The sequence below is a fragment of the Bombus affinis genome, chromosome 3, assembly GCF_024516045.1.
Source record: "Bombus affinis isolate iyBomAffi1 chromosome 3, iyBomAffi1.2, whole genome shotgun sequence".
Taxonomy (NCBI): domain Eukaryota; kingdom Metazoa; phylum Arthropoda; class Insecta; order Hymenoptera; family Apidae; genus Bombus; species Bombus affinis.
The window spans coordinates 5,169,205-5,194,870 of record NC_066346.1 but is presented as its reverse complement, the minus strand read 5'-3'; the positions used below and the strand labels follow the sequence as shown (position 1 = coordinate 5,194,870).

Sequence of the window (25,666 nt, the reverse complement as noted above, 5' to 3'; positions counted from 1 at the left end):
TGGATAAAGGACAAACGGTGGCCAGAGTGGACGAGCAAAGGTGAGATAAATAGCCAAGGATCGAGACTACTCTGGCGAAACGATCGAACGATGCCGCGTTATAAAAGCCTCGCGTCTACAGGATGTGTATTAAAAGTTTCGCGAAGTTGGCGAACGTAATTTAACCGATCTTCCGTTCAGCCGCTTTAGCCGGAGTAATTTTATCGGCGTCGTAAAATTTGTTGAGCGCGACACCCGCCTTCTAGCCAGACGATATGGAAAGTTTGAATTTTCAGCCAGGTCTGCAAAGAGACATCCGTAAACTTCGTTACCTGTGCGCTGTTTTTATCGACGCTATCGGCGTATATACCTTTGTCCCCCCCCCTTTCGTTTTCTCTTCTTTTTGCATTTTTCCTATTTTCTTCCTATTCCCATTTTTTCTTCTTTTTTAGTAAAAAATGTTCTGCGTTCACGGTGGCGTCCTTTGTGAGATATTCGAATGGAAAAATTCGTTCTAATTCGACGTTTAGGCTGCAAAGAGCGTAGACTGTAGAGTGACGCAAAGTAACGATTGCTTGTGTAACAATCTTTCAGATACAAAATATTAGATACTTTTGGTACAAGTATCGAACAGATAAATACTTTTTTTGTGTAAATTATAATTCATTGAATTTTGATTCGCATAACAATCGAGTTCTGATATATTCGGAATAATTTCTGGTTGAATTCTGTTGGTTTGCCTGTGTGCTGTGTCTTTTATATTGATGTTGCTATTGACCGATCTCCATTCGCCTGGAGGTGATGTCGTGTGACTTGATGGATGCAGTTTGTGAAGCTACATCATTTTGGTAGTTTAATTATGGAAGAAGGAATATACGTCCTCTTCTTTGAATTGTATCACACAAATATAATTTATCGACAGAACTGTAATTATTAATCACGTGTTGTTCGCGATTTGATTGTCCAGATTTATCGTAGGTTTTGCCTAATTACCAATAAAATATTTTTGAGGTAATTATGCTTGCAAATTGTTTACGAACATTTAATCCTTTTACGTAGAAACAAAATGAAATTCAGAGATGTAAATGTTTACAATAACATAATAAACAAATGATGTATCCCAGACGTCTTTTTACGTCAAGGGAATAATGCCATTCCATCTTTAAACTAAATAAACATTAAACAGAGCAAACGATGTATTTGCGTATGCGGGTGTATCGTGTAATGGGAAATAACGTGACTGGCGTTTGAAACTGAGAAGTATCAAGTTAATTTGTAGGTCGCACTTGATTGATGTTTGACATTTACATATTAAACAGAATTTGGCGGAATGTAATTATTTATTAAATTAGACGAGGCAATTATTTATATATCGATCGCTAAAATGACATGTTCAAAATGAAAGTATAATCCAGTCTGCAACTACAAATATTTATATTTAAAATCTGCTCCCTAGATTCGCCAAGGTGCGCTATATTAAAAATTCCATATTTCTAACAACGACGATCCCTCCGTGATCTACAGCAACACTTTCTACATTCTCGTCCGAGAGATCTAACAGAACGTACCATCGATTTCGACGTTCTTTCCGTGCCCCATTGACGTGCTTGTTATCGAATATACCAATGAATCCAGGAAGACTCGAACTCGAACGAGTGCCGACAATTTCCAAAGACAGGCCCATGTCGCGCTCGATTCTCCGAAGTTCGAGAATATTGCGGAAATGGAGAACAAGAAAGTTTCGAGTCTGACACGAAATACAGAGAATACAGGATTCGCCAACTGCTGTGAGATTCCCGCGCGAGTTATGCATTTGAATATACACATTTAGTACACGCTAAATTGTCTGCGATCTCATCTTTTGTACGCAAGCAAGCTCGGGATTTGATCGGATTCGCACGGAACTTCGACACGTACTGCGAAACGTTCGTTCATCGGGCGACCAAGGAACGAACGAAGAAATGGTAAACCGCGGGATTTCTAGTGGCCTCTTGACTTGCCAAGGAAATTCTCAATTTGATCGTATTGATGCGTCGGAGCGTATCAATTCGCTCGGTGTGGTGGCTGATAAACACCGAGTAAACATTGATTCGATCAATATTGGCGAAGGCAAATGCAAGAAACAGCGGTGAATATAAACGCGCGAACGAAGAAGAAACTGGCGTGGCCCGGCAGAATGGTCTGTGTACTTTTGTTTTATGCCCAAGTAAGCGCTCGTTCTTATTCGTTCTGGCAAGGTTATATTACTATAGGATCGTTTGGTGCTGTGATTTCTAAGAGATAGAAATAAACACGTGTTCCACAGCGCGGAGGTTGTAAAAGCAACGTGAGAGGACGATGCGAGAGGATAAATCAGTCGTGGAAAGGCGAGAGTGCAGGTGTCGAATTACGATTCACTGTTCTACTGGAACGGTACATCACGATAAAAAGAGAAAGAAATTGAGAAAGAGAGAAAGAAAAAAGGACACGGGAAACGACGCATACGGAAAGTAGAAAATGTAACCTCGCTGGTAATTTCATCAGATGAAATGAGCGAAGTATTGACCTTTGCCGTGCTCTAACGTAAACGAAAGTAGACCCACGAGGCCAATGAAACAAGTGGCCTTTTCAGCTACTTTTAATTATAATCCGAGCTTTAAATTGCTCGCGAGAAGTGGAGCGACTTTCGATTGTTGCCGGTCTGAGAGAATGGAGAGCGACCACGGCCAACGTTGACGACGTTGGCGGAGCGGTGAGGAGACGGGGACGGTGGGATGGAGAAGAAGGGTGGCAAGGGACAAAAGGAACGACGTCGAGAGCCCTTTGTAGTAATTTTCGCGCCTCCTGCGCGGAAAAATTCGAAGCGAAAAAAAAGGAAAGTAAAAAAGGAAAAGAGAAAAAGTAAAAAAGAAGAAAGAGTCTTTCTGCCCGGAGGAGCTTCCCGAGCGGAGCGCCACAATTAAACGCTACGGCCGCGTTGAAATCGTTACGTGTACGTGGAGGCTGCTTAACCGTGAAGCGTGCACCACGTAATCGGCTAATATGGCTCGAGCACTTTCATGGATAATCGCCTCCATCCCTCTCGAGAGGGACAAACGCTTCAAGTGGCCGCCAAGTGTTTGGGGGGTAAAAAGCCGCGACATCGCGCTAATAACGTGCATTATTAATAAAGCACCGGTGCCTGGTCTCGAGATCGATCCTCCTACACGAGTGCCACCACTTTTACCTTGTACATGGTCGATGTGTCTGGTTAACGCGCACTTGAAACGAGAAAATATTGTGCTATCGTGTTTCGAACGAGGAAGAAACAGAAACAGACATGGAGGATATTGTCGATAGTCCATCTTTAGACATTCGCCAACATATTCTCAAGTAAATTTCCCTTTAAACTAACACCGGTTTTTCTTCTTTTTAAACAAACTATCGATAGAGGACCCAAAATGAAACTTGAATCTCGACTGGAAAAGTGAAACGAAGTTCGGCCAACGTTGAAGCGCCAAGGAACGTTTTAAAGGAAGGAAAGTTTGTTCGAAGCTATGTGGACGAAAGAGGGACAGGAGCAAGAAGGAGGGAGGGGAAAAAAGCGGTAACACCTGAAGGCTCCGATTCCCTTTGAACTACGATGTCGCGTAGCAGGAAACGCCTCGGGCCGAAGACTTACTGCGACAGAAACTTTCCAGACTACCCGTTTGGCTGCGTACGTAAAACGCCTTGCGCGATACACAAGTGACTCAATTAAAGCAACCAACTTCCAGTAGGGAAGCTGGAGAACCGACGAGCAAACAGACGTGTCGGCGAGTACTCGTGAAGTGTACACCCGGCCGTCGCTTCGCGTCTGTACACAGTCATCGGTTCTCCACGAATGAAACGAGAGGATCTTTCTAGTGTTCCGAGTTCGCCTCACGGTCTTACCGAACAACGACAATTAAATTGACGAACTTCGATCCCTGGAGAACATCGTTTGTTAGAAATGGAATAAGACCGTACGTGGCCGGAGAGAAAACGAGGTCCCGGCGACCTTAACAAAATTCTCCCACCGTTTTAATCATTAATAACTTCTGTTCAAATATCTATTACCATAACAAGTGTGATCAGTCTCTCTGGAAATTCCATCTCAATTACCATAAATGGAATTTGCAAAGAGAGAATGTTCAAACTATGGCGAGCAAACCGGCTTTGTAGAGAAATACACTGCGTGCAGTCACTTACAAGATTTGTACAAACAGAACTGTGCTTCTAACCACGGTAACGTCATTTCCCGAAACAATAAACAACTGTTACGTGTCATCAAACACTCTCTACTAGGCAATGATTAATGATTACCCGAACGTGTATGGGATAGCGTATCTGATACATTTCGAGCAAGCCCGAAAGCTCGATTTCAAGGGTGGAACGTATCCTGGAACGTAGAAACAAGGGACGATACGGTGTATTCGTGAGGTGAGAGAATACAGCTGATAGGTGTTAATTACTACCTCTTAACTATCGAACGGCAAGCAAGAACGGTAATCCATTAGGAATAATGACCATGGTCTATGCACGCGAGATGTGACTGGATTAACCAGTCGTTCGGAAAACCGGTATCGTTATTACAAATTCCTCGTCCCTTCCTGTGGCACATTACTCTGCACGCGTGTACGCCAGTTACACCCGTGGACACGATAGCCCTGGCTGTCGTGTGTGCCATTAATTGAATTAATTACGAACGAGAGCCCTCTAAACGTTAAGGACGATGAGATTAACGCATGCAAGATATTCCACCGAATGTTTGCTATTTAGATTACAGTATTTACTTGCAAACAAACATATTTATACTTTATGCTATAGGCTTCTTAATTTATTTATCGCTCGTTTTACGTAAACTTTTCTCCAGTAAAGATAAATCCGTTAATTTTAGTACGTACACGTGCCATCACGTACAGTCTACCTTGAACTTTCCCTTTCGACGCTCCACTGCGGATTAGAGTTCAAAATGTATGGAAGTTAAGCGGCATGAGTATATGTATGTGTGTGTGTGTGTGTGTGTGTGTGTTTGTGTGTGTTTGTGTGCAGTGGAATTTTAAGCTGAAGACGAGGAACGAAGGTAGGGAGATAACGACACTTTACGATGTAACACGGCGTCGTTTAATATTAGTTCGAACGATCGAACATCCGGCAAGCTCGATAAGAACACGTTCATGCAACTTTGACTACTGAAGTAAGTCAATATATCGCCAACCGCGTGGAAGGTACGATCAAACTACGAGTAGTACAGGTAGCCGCATAAGTTGACCTGGCCAAGTAGTATAGGTAAACGGAAAGTCATAGTTGTACAAGCAATGGAACGCATCGAGTAGAGAACTTATTTACTTACTCATTCATTGTACGTGAAAATGTTCTCATTAAAACAGTTCTAAACGAAAAGAAAATAATGCATAAAGAACATCCATCAGAGGGCGTCCCCGATCGTGTCACTTTCGACAAATTTAACGCGAATGAAATGACTAATCAAGTCGATGATGCGAACAGGAAACGTACAACTGTAAAAGTAAAATGAAACTTAGCGAAGAATTTATCATTCGTTTAACAGACTCGTATTCCGCTGTTTCCCTCCATCGACGAAAAAATACGATTCGGCTTTTCGCGCCGATCGCGCGACGACAATCGCTCGAAATCTGAGCGTGATTAATTACTCGCCGCGACAACTTTCCGGCGTAATTTTCCCGCCATCGCCATTGCCGACGTCGTTCCCCGGTATGTTGGCTTCAAACATCGATCACAGTAAAATTAGATGAATTACCGCGCAATAACTTAATAGCGCGGTCGATCAAGATTCATAGGACTCTCTCTACACACGTCGAAAACAACTCGTCTTTTCACATGTTAACCGTGCGTCGATGAACTCGCAGGTCGAAACCGTAAATTTCATTAATCAGCAAAATTAACAGATCCGTCGGCCAGAGGACCTGGCTGGCGATCACGCGAGGGGAATTTTGTTTGATTAATTGCGCTCACGTTGCATTTTGCATTTATTACAAACCCAACCGTGTGATTTCCCATCAACCTCCTTCCAAATTTTATCAAATTTCGACGTTTCTGTTCGAGCAGAAAATAAAGGAATTCTAAAGTAGATAAGCGCGGAGGGCAGCGCCCTGTTTGGTGCTCATCTTGTTCTTCATAACCCCCGAACAAGCATAGAGATTCCCAGTTGGATCGTCGGAAATTAGCCAGGTTGCCGTACGAGCACTTAACACGATTGATTCGCCCGAACACGGCAATTCGGCCGAGGACTTCCGCTGCACCTTACCACAACCTCCTCTTTTCTCCCTCTCTCTTTCTCCCTATCTATCTATCTATCTATCTATCTATCTACCTACCTATCCTTCGCGCAGATACTTTGATCCTTCCTTCGTCCCGATGGAAATCGTCGAAGTGGCGGTAGCAGGGAATATCCAGGAAACTGGAATTTGAAATTCGCGAAATTGCTTAGAAAATTACGCTCGGCTGATCCGAGCATTCGGACCGACCTTTGGTCTACCGAAACGATAATCGATGCAAGGAATTGCTTGGAAACGCAGCTCCGTTAACTTCGCGAGCGTCACTTCGTTTGCGAAACTATCGTCCTCTTCTTTAGACAATATCACGCTGAAAATAATCGTATCTGTGGGCTAGGAAGCGAGCCAAGCTTCTCGTCTACTCGGGCGAGTAAAGTTTCTCCTTTAAAAGGATTTTCCATGACGAGCCGTGGAACACAAGGGCGAATTTCGAGGACGGCCACTCCTGCAAGTCCCCGAACGGCGCACCTTGCTTCGCCACTTTTTAGCCAAACCCCTAACTGGCCTTCGCTACTTCACTTCGATGTTGCTCCAACGTGACGCGTGTGAGAGTAAAAAAAAAAAGAAAAAAGGAAACAGCGAGGAAAAGGGAAGAAGCAAAACGGAAGCGGAGGACGGGCCAAAGGTAAACGCATTTAGGTACACACACGAAGTTGAACGTGCACGGACGCGGGCTTAGGCGCTCATACACGTGAGCGCGCATATAAACACACTAGATACACGGAAACCGTAAACACACATATCGACGAGCTCGCACATTTTCATCCTCGGCCGGTCGATACAGCCGGTACGTCCCTTGTGTGCATCTCCAATACGTATACACTCGTGCCACGAAACGAACGAACGCATTTTTGTGCTCGCGACTCGTGCTGAAACGGCCGCGATAATTTACGAATTATTTTAACCAATTAATTTACGACGATTCCCTCTGCCTCGGTAGAGTTGTTATTCCTTTATTCGCTCACCGCTTTGGATTCGTAATGGGAAGAGAAAACAACGTTTCGTCTAATGGCACGAGAACTGCGATAAAATTTCCGTTTGCTCACCGCGGCGAACAGTGAAAGAGGTTCGCGCTACACGACATCGAATTAGCGCGAATTACACACAATAACTCTGCAAATGGTGTTTTATCGCGGCGATTCAGCGGAACGCGTTTCCCGGACGCGTTGCTACCGTTCGCGAGTCTTCGTTCTACAACTATGTCGCGCGTAACCGCCGCGAGATTTCAATTAAATTTAACCAAATTTGATTTAATATCGCGAACGTGAATTACTTAGCTGCGGTTTCTTGCGACCCTCCCTGCGTCGACTGATTAAGCGGCGCATTATGCAAAGCGTTATTTATTTATTTATAGAGAGGTACAGCCGCCGTAATGTGCGGTCGTGTCGTTATAGCGAAGCGTTTATGTAAACGCGGTGATCGTTTGATCTTGTTTACCTAAGTGGTAGTTACTTTTGCATTACGATGCCATTGTCTCGGTTGCTCACGCGTTCAACTATTAATAAATATTTGATGCGTTCAATTTCCATCTTTTCATCAATGTGTTTCGCGAAGGTTCCAAGTTTTGTTGGTTTAATGAAAAGAGAGAAAGGTACACTGGTTGGTGAAAATATTTCGACACTTATCATAGGAAACTTTTATCTCCATATAATATGTAATATGTATAATTTGTAATAAGTGTATAATGTAATTAAATTAACTAAATACCGATCACCAGTCACGAAACGGTAAACAAGAATAAACGGAGCGAATTTTGATGGCGAGTTATCAGAAAAACGGCAGACCTCGACTCTTATCGAGCGGTTCTGGCTGGTCGTGCGTTGGCCGCGGCTGTCGTCCACAAATTGGCGGCAGATCGGTCCACTAATTACTCGAGCCAGTCGTGTTTTAAAAGCCCTGACCATCACGAACGATTTGCGTCGTTAACAGGGAGCAAAAAGAACACCGCGGAGTATCAATCGTCGCGTTAATCGTACACGATGACCTTCCAAACGAGACAGAAAATTATTCGCAATTGATACCGGTCTATCGACGATTTCCATATTGTAATTCATGAAACTTTACGCGTCCTCGTTCCTTCTCTTTCACCACCTCTTAATCAGTGCTCTGTCCACGAAAATCGACTCCACCAAGCTATTACAAAATCACAGAAATGAACTATGCATACACGGATGATTAGGAAGTCCAAAAGTTTTCCATGAAATTTATCGATCGAAGATGGGAACAGCGCGATGGACGCGGCAAGTGAATCACGGTCGGAGTCTACGCGAAAGAGGGAACGGTCGGGTTAACCAGGAAATTGCAAGGCACACACAAAACTCGACTGCACGATGGAATCTTAATTCCGTGAGCGCCCGGAGTTGAATTCGCTTCAGCACCAGCTCCTCCGTCTCTCTTCATCTTTCCACGACGTTTCTTCGCTACGTTCCGTCTTACTTTGTCCCTCGTTTTCCTTTTCACCCCGTTCACCTACGAGCTTGGTCCCCTTCAGCTCCTTCTTCTCCTTTTCTACGAACCTCTTGCGCATCTTATTCTCTCTCTTTCGTAATTAGGAAGCAAACAGGGCGGCGGTCTTGCCAAGTTGGCGGAGTCGGAGATGAAACAGCAGTTTCCGTCTGCCCATTCTTCTTCCACCGTCGCCTCCCACCTCCAGCCGCCAGTATCCTGCACCGGCGCGCTTTCTGTCCCTCGACCACCTGACTCGTCGTCATCGTCGTTCACCTTCGCACGATTCAGAACCGGTCAACGTCAGAAACGTGCAAAAATGGCAACGACACGATACGATATATGTACATCTTTGTGGTAGAAGTAGCCAGGTCTCGAAACGTTTCGCGCCTTGCCTCGTCGTTTCCTCTTTTTCCTACTGGCGCCCCTCTTTCTCGCGTTTTCCGCGAATCAACCCCACCAACGAGGAAGTTCGTCTCGAGCACCAACGGACGACGTTGGTTTTTGCCGTCCGAGGAACCAGCCCCGTCGCGCGCCCATGTTTTTCCGGCGACGAACTCGCGAAAAGTCGTGGAAACGAGTGTTTTTCGTTCCCGGTGAAATATTACTCGTCTTTCTTTTCCCCTTGCCCCCGGCGGCATATATTAGACGATGTTGTCCCGAGGTTGTTATTTCTGATATTTTCCCCGGCTTAAGTTCGAGCTCTGCGTCATCTTGCAACGCGTAGAAGTAACGGGATCGTCGAGGGAAATGGAGACTTCCTCTGTGTCATTGGAATATTCTCCGACATAGACGTCAGGGGTAAACGACACGCGTTTTCTTGCGCTTCAAACTTCGCACGCATTCCTCGGGCTCGTTCAAGCACGCGTTCCAAGCCCCACCGCAAACCTGCAATCTCTTCCGCGTTATTCCTGATGCTTGTAGTTTGTTGTACATGTACGACTAGTTCATTCATTCGCCCTCTCTTCGCATCTATTGCATATTATCCTTTTGCATTCTTGTACGACATTATTATCTCCGCTTTAAAGTCTTCTCGGGAATGTTTATTATATTATTCATCACAGGGTGCCTATTTTCAGAATGTCGGCGTTTCATGATCCATTATAATGATGAAGAAAAGTATAGTTGGCCAAGTAGAGGTAGAAAATCGATTTCGATCAACACACAATCTTCTGAACTCGAAAACGATTACTTGGACTTGCACGGAAAAGAAATATTGTTCCGGGATATCCGATCGCGGTAATTGCCGCGGTACGTTAATAGGATCAGATATACGCGAGTTGGTACCGTTCGTTTTTGTTTGCTGGTAAAAGCTATCGCAGTAAATATCCGGTTCGGGTCGCGTCATAACGAATTTTACAGGTGGCGATCGTCGATGTGGAATCACAGCGTACCCAGCTTGTTTACGAGCTTAATAATCCGTCAGAATTGATCGAGCTCGTTTCGCTACAAGAGATCTATTACATTAACTTTTCACGTCGCTTGAAAAGCTCGTATTTTATTTTATCTCAGCAGAAAAGAAACTAGGATTACTCGTATCAAATGCATAAAGGAAGAAACGAAAGGTCGACAATTTCATTCTTTTGTTGAAAATCGATTGAGCACACAGACTGCCGGCTACATCGTCTCGGATCCGGCAAAATCTGCGCGGCCACGCAAATTTGAAATATCTGCTATTCGCTCGTCGAAACTCGCCCGCTTTTAATTAATTATTCGCGCGTAAATCTCTTCAATGATCGTCCTACCTTTGCATCCTGGTTCCCTCATTCAACGGTGGCTACCCGTTTAATTTATAAAGGCCATAACGCGGTATCGCGTTGAAAAATCGCGAGATAATCATCCGTTCGACGATACGCTCCCTTCAGTCCAAAATAGTCTCAGCAACGTTCCAAGTACACGATATTCAAGCCGCGCATTATCCGCCGAATAATCTTAATATGTACGTGTTTCTTTCTCTAAGAAAGCATCGGCTCACTCCGTTGCAACTGTCTGAAAAATATAAAAACCGACTTGGTATATTGCTATCTTGCAGGCCCACCGGGTCGATTCTTTAATTAACAAAAAGTTTCCGTTAAAAGAAGAAAAACCGGAGCATCGAAATGGCAATTTCCTGTCGGCTGCCTTATAGAACCAACCCCCTATGCTTCACATTATTTTGAATAAGGAGCGCGGCGGCAGCCGGGCAATCCATTTTCTTCGTCGCGGTCTCGGAGGATACTCTATGGAATTAGAGTATCCAAGAGGCTCTTTGGTCGAGTTTCCCCACCTTATGGATACAGTTGCGCGACGTCTATACGTGTACGGTGGGCTCGGTGTTATAACGAGCTCGTAAAATCGGTCAAGCATCAAAGTTTACACGTCCGAAGCATATGAACGAGCGAATTGGCAGAAACTTGAGAAGATAATGGATACGAAGGCTTATTTAAGATCGTATAAAATATACCTTAACCTTAATGCAGTTAATATTAAAATAGATGGCGTACCGGGTTGCTGTTCGCCTATTAATAGGCGCGACTACTTGATACTGTGGAAACGGTAATTTTTTTTACTTACTATGAAAGATTCGAACGCTTGAAATTAAGGCGCGAATAAAGAATAAGTGGACGCTGAAAATTTAAATCGAATGTGATTACATATATCTCCGGTTAGAGAACTCATTCAATATTGTAATAATCTAAAATTCAATGTCTCTCTTCCATCTGTACATATATTCGTCGAGTGTCTCGATGTTTCATCTAATCTTGTCATTCATACATTTTAGTAAATTTGCTTTAAAGTAATTTTTATTTTAATTTAAGAGCTCCCTACATCGCAGGACTATCTGTACTATCGATGTTAGTAGTACAGCTTCCATCGAGTAATCGCGAACGTGATATCTTAAAACTCTGTCCGATCCTAGTGACGAGAGAACCGGCTTCGATATGGTGACGGATTACACGGGGAATTGCGACCGGCGTTTCGTGAATAATCCAGGACGTCGCAGATGTTTCTGTATATACGAGGGATGACGCTATACATCGGATGATGCGCTGGAAAGGTTCAACCGCGTTTAACTTGAGCTCGGCGATGCGGTGTATCTTTGAAGGCCCAGTGACACGAGATCTGCTATCGATTGCTCGTTAGTGCGTCGGAAAAGTCATTTTACCGTGCGGTTAGCCAACGACAAGTTGGCGCCGGAAACTTATCTCCGTAACTTATCATCAATTAACGACGATTTATCAATGGATCGAGCTTATGACAAGCAGATTCTATATTCATAAGGGGATAATTCGATTCTGAATATCGTACTCCTCTTACATTCAAATCTTAGTACATTAAAGGTGACACGTACGATTGATCGAACCTACCGCAGGTTAGTTCTTACTGAAACTGTATGCATCATGTTCTTTCCTTCTGTAGGGGCTTATGCGTCTTAGGACGTTTCGATTCGAAGATGCCTCACGTGGTTGTTTTGCCACAGAGGATTAGCACTGTACGGCGCACATAACGTAATAAACAAACTCTGGACAATGCAATTTCGCTGCTACGTGGAACCAACAACCCTCGACAAGTTCAAATCTTCCGGTACCCCCCTCGACCAGTATAAATAGACAACCATGTTCTCCAGACATAGTCAGTCAGTCGCGCGAATGAATATCAGTATCGAGTCATCGTGATCATCAGTCGAACGAATAAGTATAACGAATTAGTCTAGCGAATCAGCATAACAATTAGTATCAGTACCGCAGTATCGCGCAATCTTATAACGAATATCATCGAGCGAGCAACGCTTGCGATTAACTTTGTATTCTACATTTTAAAATATCTGTAAATATAGTTAACGAAATCAACTCGTCTCGTTATTAATTTAACCAACAACACGTCTCACCGTCCACCACATTTCTTTCTTCTTTCGTCTCTTTTTCGCCCTTTCATACACAGCTTGAATGCCACGCTGAGAATTATCGAAATACACGTGGGGAACTCGCACCAATTACTTACGATTTATACGAGCCCATGAGAATCAAGTTATGGGAATATAGCTTTGTCGGCATCCGATCTCTGGTAGGGAAAAATGATCCCCGTTATCGGGGGATTTCGTTAAACCAAACCGGATTTAGCCGGGTATGCGATAGAGGCGTCTCGGAAAATTTGCCAATCACACGGCTCGTTAATGAAAGTCTTCCCAGGTGCCTGTTTATACTGCGCAACTGGAGGCGTGAGGGTAAACGTCTTACGTTCGTGCTGTAATATCGCGTCGGATGATATCGGGATTAGCAGCCGCCTCCGCGAACCGTAGTATATTACGTTTAGCCAGTTGAACGGTAAAACGGCTGGCCCTAGAAAAGTTAAACGCGACGAAATTAGAGGATCGAATCGGTCGATCCCTATGGGAGAGGTCAGGAATTGGAAATCCGTCGTTGGGAATCTCGAAGAAGCAGATTGCTTCGAATTAAGAAGGCTCCCGCGTTCCCACTATCGATCCACCGAGATTCATCGTGCTCTTCCACCACCTCATCGTTTCTGCCTCCGTTCCATCCCGCCTACCCGTTCTCTTTCCTTCTCCGCTTCTTTTCCCTATGAGCGTAAGGGATCACGTTCCACGAGGGTGACAATAAAAGTGGAAATAAACTTTTTAATACGTTTCACTTTGGCCTGGTTGTTCGGCGACGCGGCCTCTGCGGGGATTCGACCGCTGCGAGCAAGGATACCTCGCGGTAACTTGAAATTTTTAATTAAAGTCATAGCCGACTGCGGCTTTTTGTCCGGCTCCTCGAGATCGCCCGCTCTCTCCACTTTGCATCCCTAGATACGGTTGCCTTGTCATTGTGTCGGCGGATCGTTTAGCGACTACAATGGCGTGTACTAAATTCAACAGTAAAAAAGTGTAAAAAATCTGTGAAAGTATAGGAGAAGAAGAAAGCAATGGATATTCTTATCTTTGAGATCGAAACTTTTCAGAGTTCATAAGGAAAGTAGATTCTCCGGTATTTCCCCGTGTTTATGGGATTCCTGTTGCAAGAGAGAGGACGTTTTCGTTTTAATTAAAATCCTGGATGATGAAAGAAACAAACGGTGGAAATTAGCGCGAGAGCTAAGTTAATCTTCGTCCCTCGAAGCATTTCCACCACGTTTCGACGACGCCGGGCATCCGGCAGGTCGCCGTTTCGCACGATATTTAGTAATTAGCCAAGGAAATACGGGAAACACGCGACAAAAGGCGGGAATTCATGCGGAGTTAACCCGATTCGCCGTCGAGTCGTAAAAGCAGCCGACCCCGGAAGCCAGGCAATGCCCTTTTAACTAGAAACGGACAGGGCAAGAAGCGAAGTGGTAGCCACGCTATGAATGTCTGAATTTACGTTAAAGACTGGCCCCAGCACTGCTTCTGTCCGAATTTCTAAAGAAACCCTCGTCGCGAAAAATCTGCCCTGCCCTCTTCTGCTTTCCAGTGAATCGAGCAAAAAGTAGATCTTGTTATGATTGTGCCGCACCGTAGTTTCTTAAATTAAACGTCCGACGCGACTTCGCCGTTCTTAATATTTCATAGCATTTTCTCTCTGGCCCTTTCCAGTACTTTTTCTCCCGCTATAACGATATTTTAAAGCACCATTACACATGGCAGTAGCTTTATCCATTCGATTACTTACGTATACACCGTACATGGTGAAATTTCATCGAAAGATTAACATATTTGTTTTATTTTTAAGTTGTGATCGAGGAATATTTCTCTACTGCCGATTTTTTATTTCTTCGTGTAACCGGATTACTTCGCCGGATATGAACTGAAACAAGCAATGTATCCGTGTCGTTGAAGTTTTATCTTCATCCGTAATGACATTTCATAAAATCTACGTAAACCTTTGGAATGTAGCTCGAAATATATATGTTAATTTATGTAACATATCAATATGAGACAAAAGTGACTCTGCAAGATTAATTTTCATTAGAACTTAATTATATTGCATTTCTAATTGTAGCAATTTTAGCTTCTAACTAATGTTTCTATCGATATCTATTAACTGTATATGGTTGACTGAGATAAAGTCAGTGGTAGAAACGAAATTAAATCAGTCCCAGATTTGATTTTGAGATTAAGTCGAGCGTTTATTTCGAAAGTGGCTTGGTTTCATTTCTTGCAAAAATTAGGGAAATGAAAGATTCACACATATTTCAATGTGAACATTTCATTTGTAGAGAATTTATAATTTAAATTTTAATATATTCGTTTGTTTCGATCAATTAAAATTCCGTTAATAAATGGAATTGCGTAATCATTTACTTTGGAAGCCGTGTAAGTCCATTTCCTGTAATCTGTAACCCGATCAAACAGTAGAGGCACCAATAATCAAAAACAAATAGGTAGCGAATGTAATCCTAACTTTTGTATCTGACATAATATATATTGCAAATACGGATGTGAGCAAGTTATTTAAATGCGATTCGGTAATATCTTCAATTATTATTTCATTTATTAAATTGTTACTTCTATTATTATTATGAGATTAAATTGTTGTAATTAAATGTTATTGTTATAACTTTAAAGTATTACAAGATTAATAATAGTTTTACATTTACGTCGGGTCGAAATCATTTGGTTTTAAAGAAAATATTACATATATTTGTTACGTTGCTTTCTTTTCTCAATCGATAAACACGCGTTAACATTAAAATCAGATAATGATGCAGGCGTTGTTACTGCACTCTAACATAATATTACGATAATTGTTATTTATTTCATTTTATTCTATCTATTATCAAATACCGTGCATTTTTAATACATTTCTCTACGCTTTGTTTATATATCTTTTTATTAATTTTAAATACTTAAATTCTAACGAATTGTACAATTCACCAATTTTGTGAATGACGTAAATCCATTCGTGACTCCAGAAAAGATATATTGGTCTAGTTAATTCTAAAAAAAAGCTATTCGAATAATGTATTTACATTTACATAAACACATAGAGAATATTTCAATACGATGGAAACGCAAACACTCGAATGCTTGAAAACAAGAGAAAATGGACTCTCCATCACTTACACCACTCCCAAAATAAACGATTCGAGTACGTGTGTTTGTCACGCTCTTGCACATTGAAAAAATCACCGTATCTAACTTCTATAATCTTTCGACTAACGAAACACATATATATCTACATTGTATAATTCATCGATGCTTTCGCGAGATGGGAAGACAGAAGAAGGTCCTAAAGAAAGCTCGAAAGAGAAATGGACTGTCTGGTAGGAATGTAGGAGGACAAATGGAAAAACGCGGCCGATTCGATTTATATAAATTCATGGCCGATCTCTCTGGAGAGAGAACGGCAGAGCGTATCACACAGGCACAAGACGGTAATCCAACGGCGCTCATGATCCTTATCGTTTGTCTTTGCAGAGGCTTACGTGAATCTGGGCGCGGCGCTGGCCTCGATCGGACGTGGAACGGAAGCGGCTGCGGTTTTGCGGGCCGGCGCATCCTTGGACGGTTCCGGCCTCAAGGACAAGAGGGCTCACGAGGCAGCCAGAGTACAGGCCCTCCTTCAATTAGGCGCTCTCTACGCCGATCAGGGTAGATTACAAAGGGCCCTGTCCGCGTACAGAGAAGCGCTGCATGCGTTGCCAGATCACTATCCACCTCAGGTCAGTGTTCAGGTCATTTGCAGCTTGTTACTCCATTTACGCAGAGCAGCCACTTAGAGACAAGCAGCTGCACTTCGCATTCCTGCATTTCCTTTGACGAATCGTCTTCCATCGAATCGATTTGTCAAAGGAATTTGTACGATTGACTTTACGGGAAATTACCCGACTTCTATATTCTCTGACCGCGTCTCGTGTTATTTGACACGTAAGAAGATATATATACCTACGATGAAGTCGTATTCAATCGAAGTGCTCGTTTACGTTAAGAAGGATCGGTTATGGCGAATCATACCTAACACGCTTCGCAATTATTCATGCCACACGCGAGTCGAACTGGAGGCGAGAGGGCCTTGTAAAATTATAATTCGTTTACTATCGATCGACAGGCGGTACGATGTTTTGATTGTAACATTACCGCGAGCTTCTTCATTAAATCGAATTAGTAGCCGCGCACGATCGCGCGCGAAGGTATGTTTGCCCGTATGAATTGCAATTTTCGTAATTACCCGTTGTTGGAAAACACGCGAGGATACCAGGGGTGGCTAATTAAATTCACCAAGTATCGATCGTGCCCCAAAGTTGCACTCCTGCTATGACCGTTTTTTGGACGAGTCCAAGACAAAGTCGCGTATGTGTACGGCCAAAGCAATTAACGTTTTATCGACGCGTGGAAAAAAAAAGAGAAAAGGAAAGAAATAAACGGGCGAAAGAGCAGCTTCCATGCGAAAAGAGGCGCCGATGTCGACGTTGTTTGCATCACCGAGAGCGGAATGTCCCGCGTATGCAAGCCGGCCGCAAATATGATTTTCAGTCGCGTCGTAAACCAAAATTAAAAATTTTAAGCTCGCCGTAATCCTGCGCAACCGTTCTACCTCTCCCTCGGTCCATGGTATTTCTCCCGTCCATTTCCTCGCGTATCGTGCTTTCCTTTTTGCAACGCGCGAGAAAAAAAAATTACCGTCGCATTTAACTCTTTCAATTTTCATTTAATCTCCTGCGAATTTCCGCGCGACAGCCTTCTCCGCGAACTCCTCGCCCATGATACTTCGAATACGATAGCGTCGAGTCGAAAGCGGAAAAAAATCTCAATTGAAAATACTTCGATTATGCTCGGTGGAACGAAGTTATTACGGTTGTAGATAGCCCGGTGAGGAATTGGGTTGGAGGTTTTCCAGTCCAACTTATTGTACCATAGGCGCCGTTAATGTAGTTACATGGTAAATTTGTATCAAACTGCGACAAAGCTACGAGAAACGAGATATACTTTAAATGAAATAGAAACTTTGCAAGGGATTCGTAACTATACACGTGAACGCTGTATGGCAGAAAATCCTGACGTTGTCGGAGATCGATAAGTATAACTATATCTCCATAGTTTTGCCATCGCCAGGAAACTCACGGGCGAGAAGTCTGCTTTGATTTATGTCACTGTAAATTACAGAATTATTCCATATCTTGGTAACCTTCGCGTCGGCGTTTCCAGCCACGAACAACCTTTTCAAGCCCCGTACGAGGCTGGCACGCGATCAATCCAGAAGTGATTCTCGACCTTTTCCATCGGTCGCTGCTCCGTCACAGCTCTTAATTGCTTTCCAAGGTTACTTCAACCGCAAGCAACAATTCCAGCTGCTCGATCATTGTCTTATGGGCGCCGTGGCGCCCGATCGCAATTACCCAACTTTCTCGTGTAGTATAGAGGCAAGCGTTTGTTTTTTCTTTAAAGCATCCCATTTCCAGTTTGGAGAATCGTTTCCCTTATTCTCGTTACCGTGGCCCCACACCCGAGCGCGAGTTACTCCCCGAAAATTTCACCGATCATCCTCCGGCTCGTACACTCCTTCCACCCTATCGAACGCGGTCCTCCAAAACAGTTTGGTGTTTTTTCCAAGTGGAAACGCACGTTGAACTTTTTTGGACAACGACGCGGCAACAACGACTCGTACAACGACCCGAGCTTCGCGCTCGACTTCGACGAAGAAAAGAGAAGTTTGCATTTTTACGAGATACTCCACCCTCTTCTCCTCCCTCTTTCTGTTTCTCTTCCTCCGTGTTTCATTCTGGCGTGTACCAGCCAGGTCACACTGGCTCCGTGCTTTCTACGTGCTCGTAGCGTGGCCGCGTTTTGTTCAGCGCATCGTCGTGGAATTCCTGCGCGACAATTTATACGAAAAGTATTTTTCGCCTTCTCGGGGGGGCTCTCGCCGCAGACTACACATCACCGCGCTCTCGTGCACACGGTCTTCCAAGCGTTGCCGTCGTCTGGCGCGAGGCTACACACTTGCACACGCCAGAAACGTCGCCCAGATGCGCCAAGAAAACGGTATCCCGAGTCGTAGCTGCGCATTTCCGGCGTAGCCGTTGGAAATACCGAACGAGGATACCGGTTTCTTGATGCGTTTCGGCCTCGTTAAAGCGATGTCCCCCGGTGACAATTCACTCGTCGAAGGAATTTCCTCGTAAATATCATGCAGGGGTAGAGAGTTTTCTTGAATATTTTTCTCCCGCGCCATATCTCTTACTGGTATTACGAATGTCCAACAGATTCTTTTTATTTTTTCGGATTCCCCTCGATGCTAATTTATTCTATCGTAGGAAGAAAAATATCGATTGATTTTTTGTTGGGACACCGAGATTCGAACCCGGGATCTTCCGCCTGCCGGACTACTGCTTGTTTTCCAATTAAGCTAACCAAGCGGTCGATGAATATTTTCTCTCAAACTCCTAAGTCGCAAAACGCTATAACATTATCTTAATATTTCATGGCATTTTGAGGATAACGCAGAACGAATTGAAAAAAAAGTCGATTGCATTTTCATGAATATACATGAAATGTTTCCAATAAAAAAAAAATTCGTGTCAATATCGAGCGCGTACTATGCGACATATCCAATCTTTTATTCGAATCCATTGGTAATAATCCTCGTAGTCGGTCAAACGATCAACTAACAAGCTCGCGCAAAGTGAAAAGCGGCATCCAATCGATCGGAAACACGACCATAATAAAATTGTATCGCGGAAAAAGGGCATGGAAAAGAGGACACCGGCAAGATAGTGGAATAGGAGTTAGTTTTCGTTAATCCGCGGCTATTTCTGTGGGAAAGGGAAGGCAATCGGCGCGTTCCACTCGGCGTGGTTGCGTGTAATTTTCACGCGGCCTGACGCGGAACCAATCGCCGGGATGCGGTATCGAAACGCGGAATAATTTGCGCGCGCGCGACCGTCCACTGTAAAATACATCCATGGAACGGAACAGATAGCGCCATGGTACATTCCCGAATTCTATACACACCGCAACATCCAACGGGTCACCGATGAATTTCCATGCAAATGCGGCAAATTTCTAGCTAAACGGTATTAATAATTTATCACGGTACGACCATTTCGAATGTTAAGAAGCAACTACCCCTTTTTATTATTCACCCCGCATTGCTTTTATCATGTACACGCTACATTACCCATGTACCATCCTTCTCTCGACCCTTTCATCCCCTAAGTGTCGTGTTGCGCCAACGTTTCGTAGCTACGATTCGTTCGAACTATGTTCCACGATCGACGAATCCAAAGAGATCACGCTGGCACGTTTCCACGGAAACTTTTCTCCCAGCCTAGTTGATCCGTCTAATTGATTAAACCCTTCTCACCGACGACACGAGAATCCGAAATATTTGATATCGGGGCAAATTGAAATTCCTCCGGCTCGGGCTTTTTGCATTCCCCCGCGGGGAACGTCTCTGCGACCCGAGGAGCCGTTCCGACTCTCTCTCTCTCTCTCTCTCTCTCTCTCTCTCTCTCTCTCTCTCTCTCTCTCTCTCTCTCTCTCTCTCTCGCTCGTGTTATATATATGTATATATCCTTTCGTTTTATCCCTCGTTCGATCGGCGAGCGTTAAGTTGCGCTCGCTAACTCGTTGGTTGAAATTGCTACGAAGAATCTCGCGCTAAGGTGACCCAGTCACCGTCGAATCCGAAAGATCGAGAAATGTCGCGCGTACGCGCTCTGAAATTCAGAAAATCGTTGGAATTTCTCGGTCATCGGCAGTGTTACCTTCCAACGAAGAACCGCGACGCGTTATAATCGATCGTCCATCCGTTCGACGAAATTACGACGAAGAATTTGCGAGGGAAGGACGCTCGGAGATTTCATGATTCGATCGTTCGACGGCACGCGTGCATTTCCGCTGGAAATCGGAAGAAATACCAGCGACCACGGGACGAAAGTTGCACGAGGAAAGAGCTGGACCGTGTGATAACGTCGTCGAGCTTGGAATTCACGGCCGTTCGGACAGCCAGATACCCTCTCGAATCGTAACTTTAAATTGCCCAGCAGAGTGATATCGGTGGCTTATGCGAACAGCATCGCGCTCGACTTTTTCCGATTCTCTTTTGCTGCTGTCCGCCTGGCTCGAGTTATTATACCGAGCCACTTCGGGAAAAACTTCTCAACTCTCGAGTTGTAACTACTCGTAACGTCCACCTCCACTGCGACGATAATCGTATCAAAACTGACTGAACTCTTTTGTCCAAATCCGCGCTCGAGTTTTAATAATTCGAGAACAATAATTTGGAAGCTAGGTTCAAGAGACGACGCTAGAAACGTTTAATCGAAGGCGGGTTATATTTTCTAATAAAAATAACAAACTCTTAGAACTCTCTCTCTCTCTCTCTCTCTCTCTCTCTCTCTCTCTCTCTCTCTCTCTCTCTCTCTCTCTCTCTGTGATCAACGCTTGGATCATTTTCTCAATTCTTCGACGTTTCAACAAGACCTTTCGTGCTAATACGCGTAACACGAATTCTTGGCACATGCAATTAAATCTGCACGTATATTCTCTGAATTGCTCCTCAATTTGAAGCCTACATCGTCATTTCATACGGGTCTATATTTTACACATGTACACGATTTTTCTTAGCACGCAAGAATGATCAACACCTTCCGCATAAACGATTTTTTCCATATAAACTCGCTCGCGAAATCTACTGTGTACTAAACAAAGGTACACAAGGACGCCTAAAAATTGAATTCAGAAAAAATAACCCGTGGGCAAGGCTTGAGAAAGCCAGTTCCGGTCGCTGTTTAACAAGCTACTTATCGAGACTCGTACAAAAATAAGGTAAACGAAAATCGCGAGCCGTGTCGCGGCCTTTTTTATCGCGTGTCACGTGACCGTGTAGGCTGCTTGTTACATATGTTAACCGATGGTATATCACGTGACCAAGACTATTAAATCCTAGGTAATTTACTTACATTTCGTAGAAATCGCCTTTGAACGCGATCGCTCGGCCCAGTCGTGGAACACGCGTAACGCGAGCTTAGCCAACCAAGGATTAACATCCATCCTTAATAACAATCTTTTCATAACACAATTTACCTTCGTCACACTCGTTTTCCCTCTTCCTTTCTCTGTTACCCCTTCGTCAACAGAGCAACATCATCGAACTTCGTCGACCAGCTGAACGCCGGCTGTTTCATAACTCATTACCAGGATTTAATTTATCGCCGCATTCGTTCGCACTTAGCCCGGCAATTAGTCGTTGCGCGTAATTTATCGCTATTTAGTCGCTGCAGAATTTATTGTCTTATTTCCAACAGCGCGGAGAAGTTAGAGTTATTACGCGGAAGCGAGCGAGTCGAGAGTATCGTTGTAACGAAAACGGGGGGAGAAACGAGCAGAAACACAGTAAGCTCGAAGGTAACTCCGTCTTTAATGAACGTCAAAAATTTCATCTGTTGTTCTGCTACCTCGACGAATCGGTCGACCTGGCTGCTGATTTAAGCTAGAGACTCGCGGTTGCCTGCGAGAAGTAAATTAATCGGCGAATCGTTTGTTCGCCCCGAGCGAAACGGATCGTCGAACAAATCGAAATGATGCAAACGAGAAGAAGGGAAAGAGAAAGAGGACGAAGAAACCACGGAGAAGGTAGGAGAGAAAGGTAAAACGAAACAAACCATCGCTAGACGAGAGACATCGTTAGAGAATCGGCGGAGTGTTTTCAGGGTCGGCGGTGCCGGAGGAAAAGAGAGGAACCCGGTGAACAGACGTCGACGACAATCACGGATCATGATAATGAGACAATGGAGAGGCAGCCTCTCGCACAGACACGAACTATCGAGCGCGGTTTCTGGAACGACAGAAAAGAGCCCGACCCTCGACGAAAGCCTGCACCGGCTCCGCTATCTATTATGCGCTCGTGCACTCGTAATTATGCACCTCGCTTCTCGGGAATCGCAAAGAATTCGCGACCGTGCAGCGACAGCCGGCGTGCACGGTTTCTGTCTGCAGCTTTCGTCAGACTTTCTTTCATTCCGTGACCCTTTCTACCATCCATCCTCCGTGCTCTCGCAACGGATAATAAATGTCCTGAAACATCCGTGCTCGTGACTCTACGAACGACATCGTTGCAACGTCGCGTTCACACTGACGAAGGCTGGAATTTTCTCTTCTGACAAGCTTACGACGCTTCCTCGATGCAATGGCGTTCAATTAGCGAAATATTGCCCAGGGGACGCAAATGTCTGATGGCTCTTATATAGTCGCCATTAAAGATATTCGTGTTGCTCTAAGATTCTGGAAAATCCTTGGCTAACTGTTTCATCCGTGTGACAGAGAACTAGAAAATCTTAGGAATAAATCCTGCGGCAAATTCGTCGACTTTTCTTTTAGAATCGCTCTGCTTTCCTTCATCCTCTTTCTTATATTTTTCTTTTCTCTCATTACAATGCAACGAATTGCATATATAACGTTAGAAAAAAAATAGCCGTGGCGAGCGACGTAAGAGATATCGGAATTCTTTTGTATGATTAATAAACTCAGCTCTTTTGGACGGAATAAGAAAGCTGCAGCGAATCAAGATTAATAAGCAGATGTCAGAGTGATATGGTTCTCAATTGATTCCAGTATATCGATTGAATCGCCGGAAACTTCTTCCATTTCGTTTCCTTTTCTCCGCTCCCATAAGTTATCGAAGACAAGCAAGTTTGCGACATCGTCGCATTAATCGAGAACACATAAATACAGCTCTGGAACTCTCGACTCAGGAACACGAAAGATATTTCAATCGTGGAAGTAGAAATATCATGTATATCACGGATAATAATTAATTTATCGCGGATACGACGACAAAATGGACCCCAAAATGTTCACCCCCTTCTAACAGTGTTATCAGTTACGAGAGAAAAAACTTGGCGACTCCTGTGGGTACTCGACCAAGTTTCCGGAAAATCACCAGCTAAGAAAAAATTAATAACCGGAAAGTTTCGACCCCTTTTTCATTTGCCCTCACAACGTGTACAGATATCCAGCACGGAACGGTGCGTGACACGCCTCGATTTCGTTAATCAACCAACCCTCGGGGTTCTCTCACACTCACTGTTCGCTCTTGATCGTTCAATAAAAACGGCAGTGAGAATCATTATCGCTGTTTGTCTTCTATTTGCTTCTTTTCTCTCTCATCCAGTGTCGAAGTGTCTCGCCAAGAAATTCGACGTTACTCCACTGCAAGAACTTTGAACAAACTCCATGAAAGGATCTACAAATAATTCGAAGAATGCGATTAATTGTTTCAAGTTTAAGAAAGAGTAATCCCTCGTCCTGGATATCGCTATCCGGCGACGATAGTTGCAAATGATTTATTATTCACGAAGATCAGCTCACCGATAAACCGTATCATCGTAAAAGGTAAACTTCCTGTACTTTTTTTGTAGAAACGCAAACATTCCGATATATAAAATATTCAACAAAGAACATACGTTTATTTAAGTAAAATCAATTTGCATTTCTTTCGTGCATAAATACAGATTACGAGTATAATGAGTATAATGATTTTCAAATTCAAAATAATAATAAACAGTTTATGCATGAAAAAGGAGATATACATATTTACATCGTCCATACACGTGGCTTTAATTGCTCGAAGAAAAACAGCCGACCAACGAAAGAATTGCTCTAACATGAAACTTCTACATCGAGACTTCATACGTCAATTTCATTTATCATTTTCATTTATCAAAGAGAAAGATATTTTCAAAGCTCCAATCCTTTTTCAGTGAAATCGATCGTACATCGAAGACACGACCGAAAACTCCCCATCGACTGTTCTTTTTGTTCAAAAAAAGAAAAAAGAGGGCCGATCATTTCATATGTCGTTTTAATAACAGAGGGTCTCTTTGTGCCGCGCTGTTTAAGTGGCTAATTAGGTGCTTGAAACCCTCCGGCCGACATACAATGCCGCTCGAGGTAATTTCGCGACCCCATCTACTTTCCATCTTCTCTCTGTCCACCCTTCTTCTACGATCTTCCCCGCTCTACACGGTGCACGCGCGTACACTCTCCCCAATCTCCATTCCGTTCATCCCTATGTACCTCATTTCCTCGACGTAGCTGCCCACGGATCTAACTTTACTCTCCCCTCCCCTCTAACATGAATTCTACCGTCGTGTCGTCCCGTTTCGTAATTTCACGAAGAACGCGACCTTCCTTCGTGCATCCCCATTACCCTGTAGATTCGTTGAGAGCTCGTCAAATCCCTCTGGAATTCCTTCTTTCTCCACGTTATACTCCGATACGATCCTCGGTCGAGGTTAAGACCGCGAGATTCACTTTTTGCGTCGTATGCCGTCTGATTGGCGGCGAAACTGGAAATAGAACGTGCGATTACTAAGTTTAGAAGGGAAACTCATACGCGTGAGAAGCAGAAATCAGGGTTTGCTTTTGTTCATTTTTTCTCTCTTTCTTCGTCCTGAGAGGATGGGATGTCTTTGAGAGATCGACCAGTCTAGAAATGGTAAAATCGAACGTCACGTTCATGGTGCTCGCGTCTCGAACACTTGGAGGGTTACCCTAGGGAGTATTCGTAGTCGTGGTATAATAGAGTCGATAATGTTCCATTCCGACCGGCTCCTTTTTTTTCCTTAGCAGCTTGATAGAGTTCCCCGTTCCCTCGAGGCGTGTTCGTTGGCTTCACAGCTTTATAAACCGAAAGCAAATCTAAAGGTATTCGATAGAGGCGTGGAAAGAAAGAAACAAGCCGGTGAAATTTCTTGGAAGTCGCTGGTTGATTAAATCGAGGCAGATTAGCGAGTGATAATGCGGAATTTTATTTTCTCTTCTATCGTTTTCCGATATTACTGTCATCGTCGACTATGAAACTACCGGTGATCGTTGAAAACTTGAAAGAGCACGTCGCTCCGCGAACGACTATAGAACTTGGATGATGGAAATAACGCGACTGTTTTAGAAAATTTGAACGCGATTTCGACCGTAAACGATCAGCCGCGGTGAATTTAATGGCTAGACAGACGCAAATGGATGTTCCCAGTAATCAAACATTCGC

General features: G+C 43.8%; 1 protein-coding gene across 2 annotated transcripts in view; it reads left to right on the top strand.

The window, feature by feature from the left end:
• The window catches only part of LOC126914014 (protein O-mannosyl-transferase TMTC2-like), a 164,698-nt gene that overhangs the window by 121,399 nt on the left and 17,633 nt on the right, over nt 1-25,666 (top strand). For both annotated transcript variants that reach the window (XM_050717415.1, XM_050717414.1), the window contains exon 7: nt 16,096-16,340. In XM_050717415.1, coding sequence (XP_050573372.1) covers nt 16,096-16,340 — 245 coding nt within the window. The remainder of the gene's footprint in view (nt 1-16,095; nt 16,341-25,666) is intronic.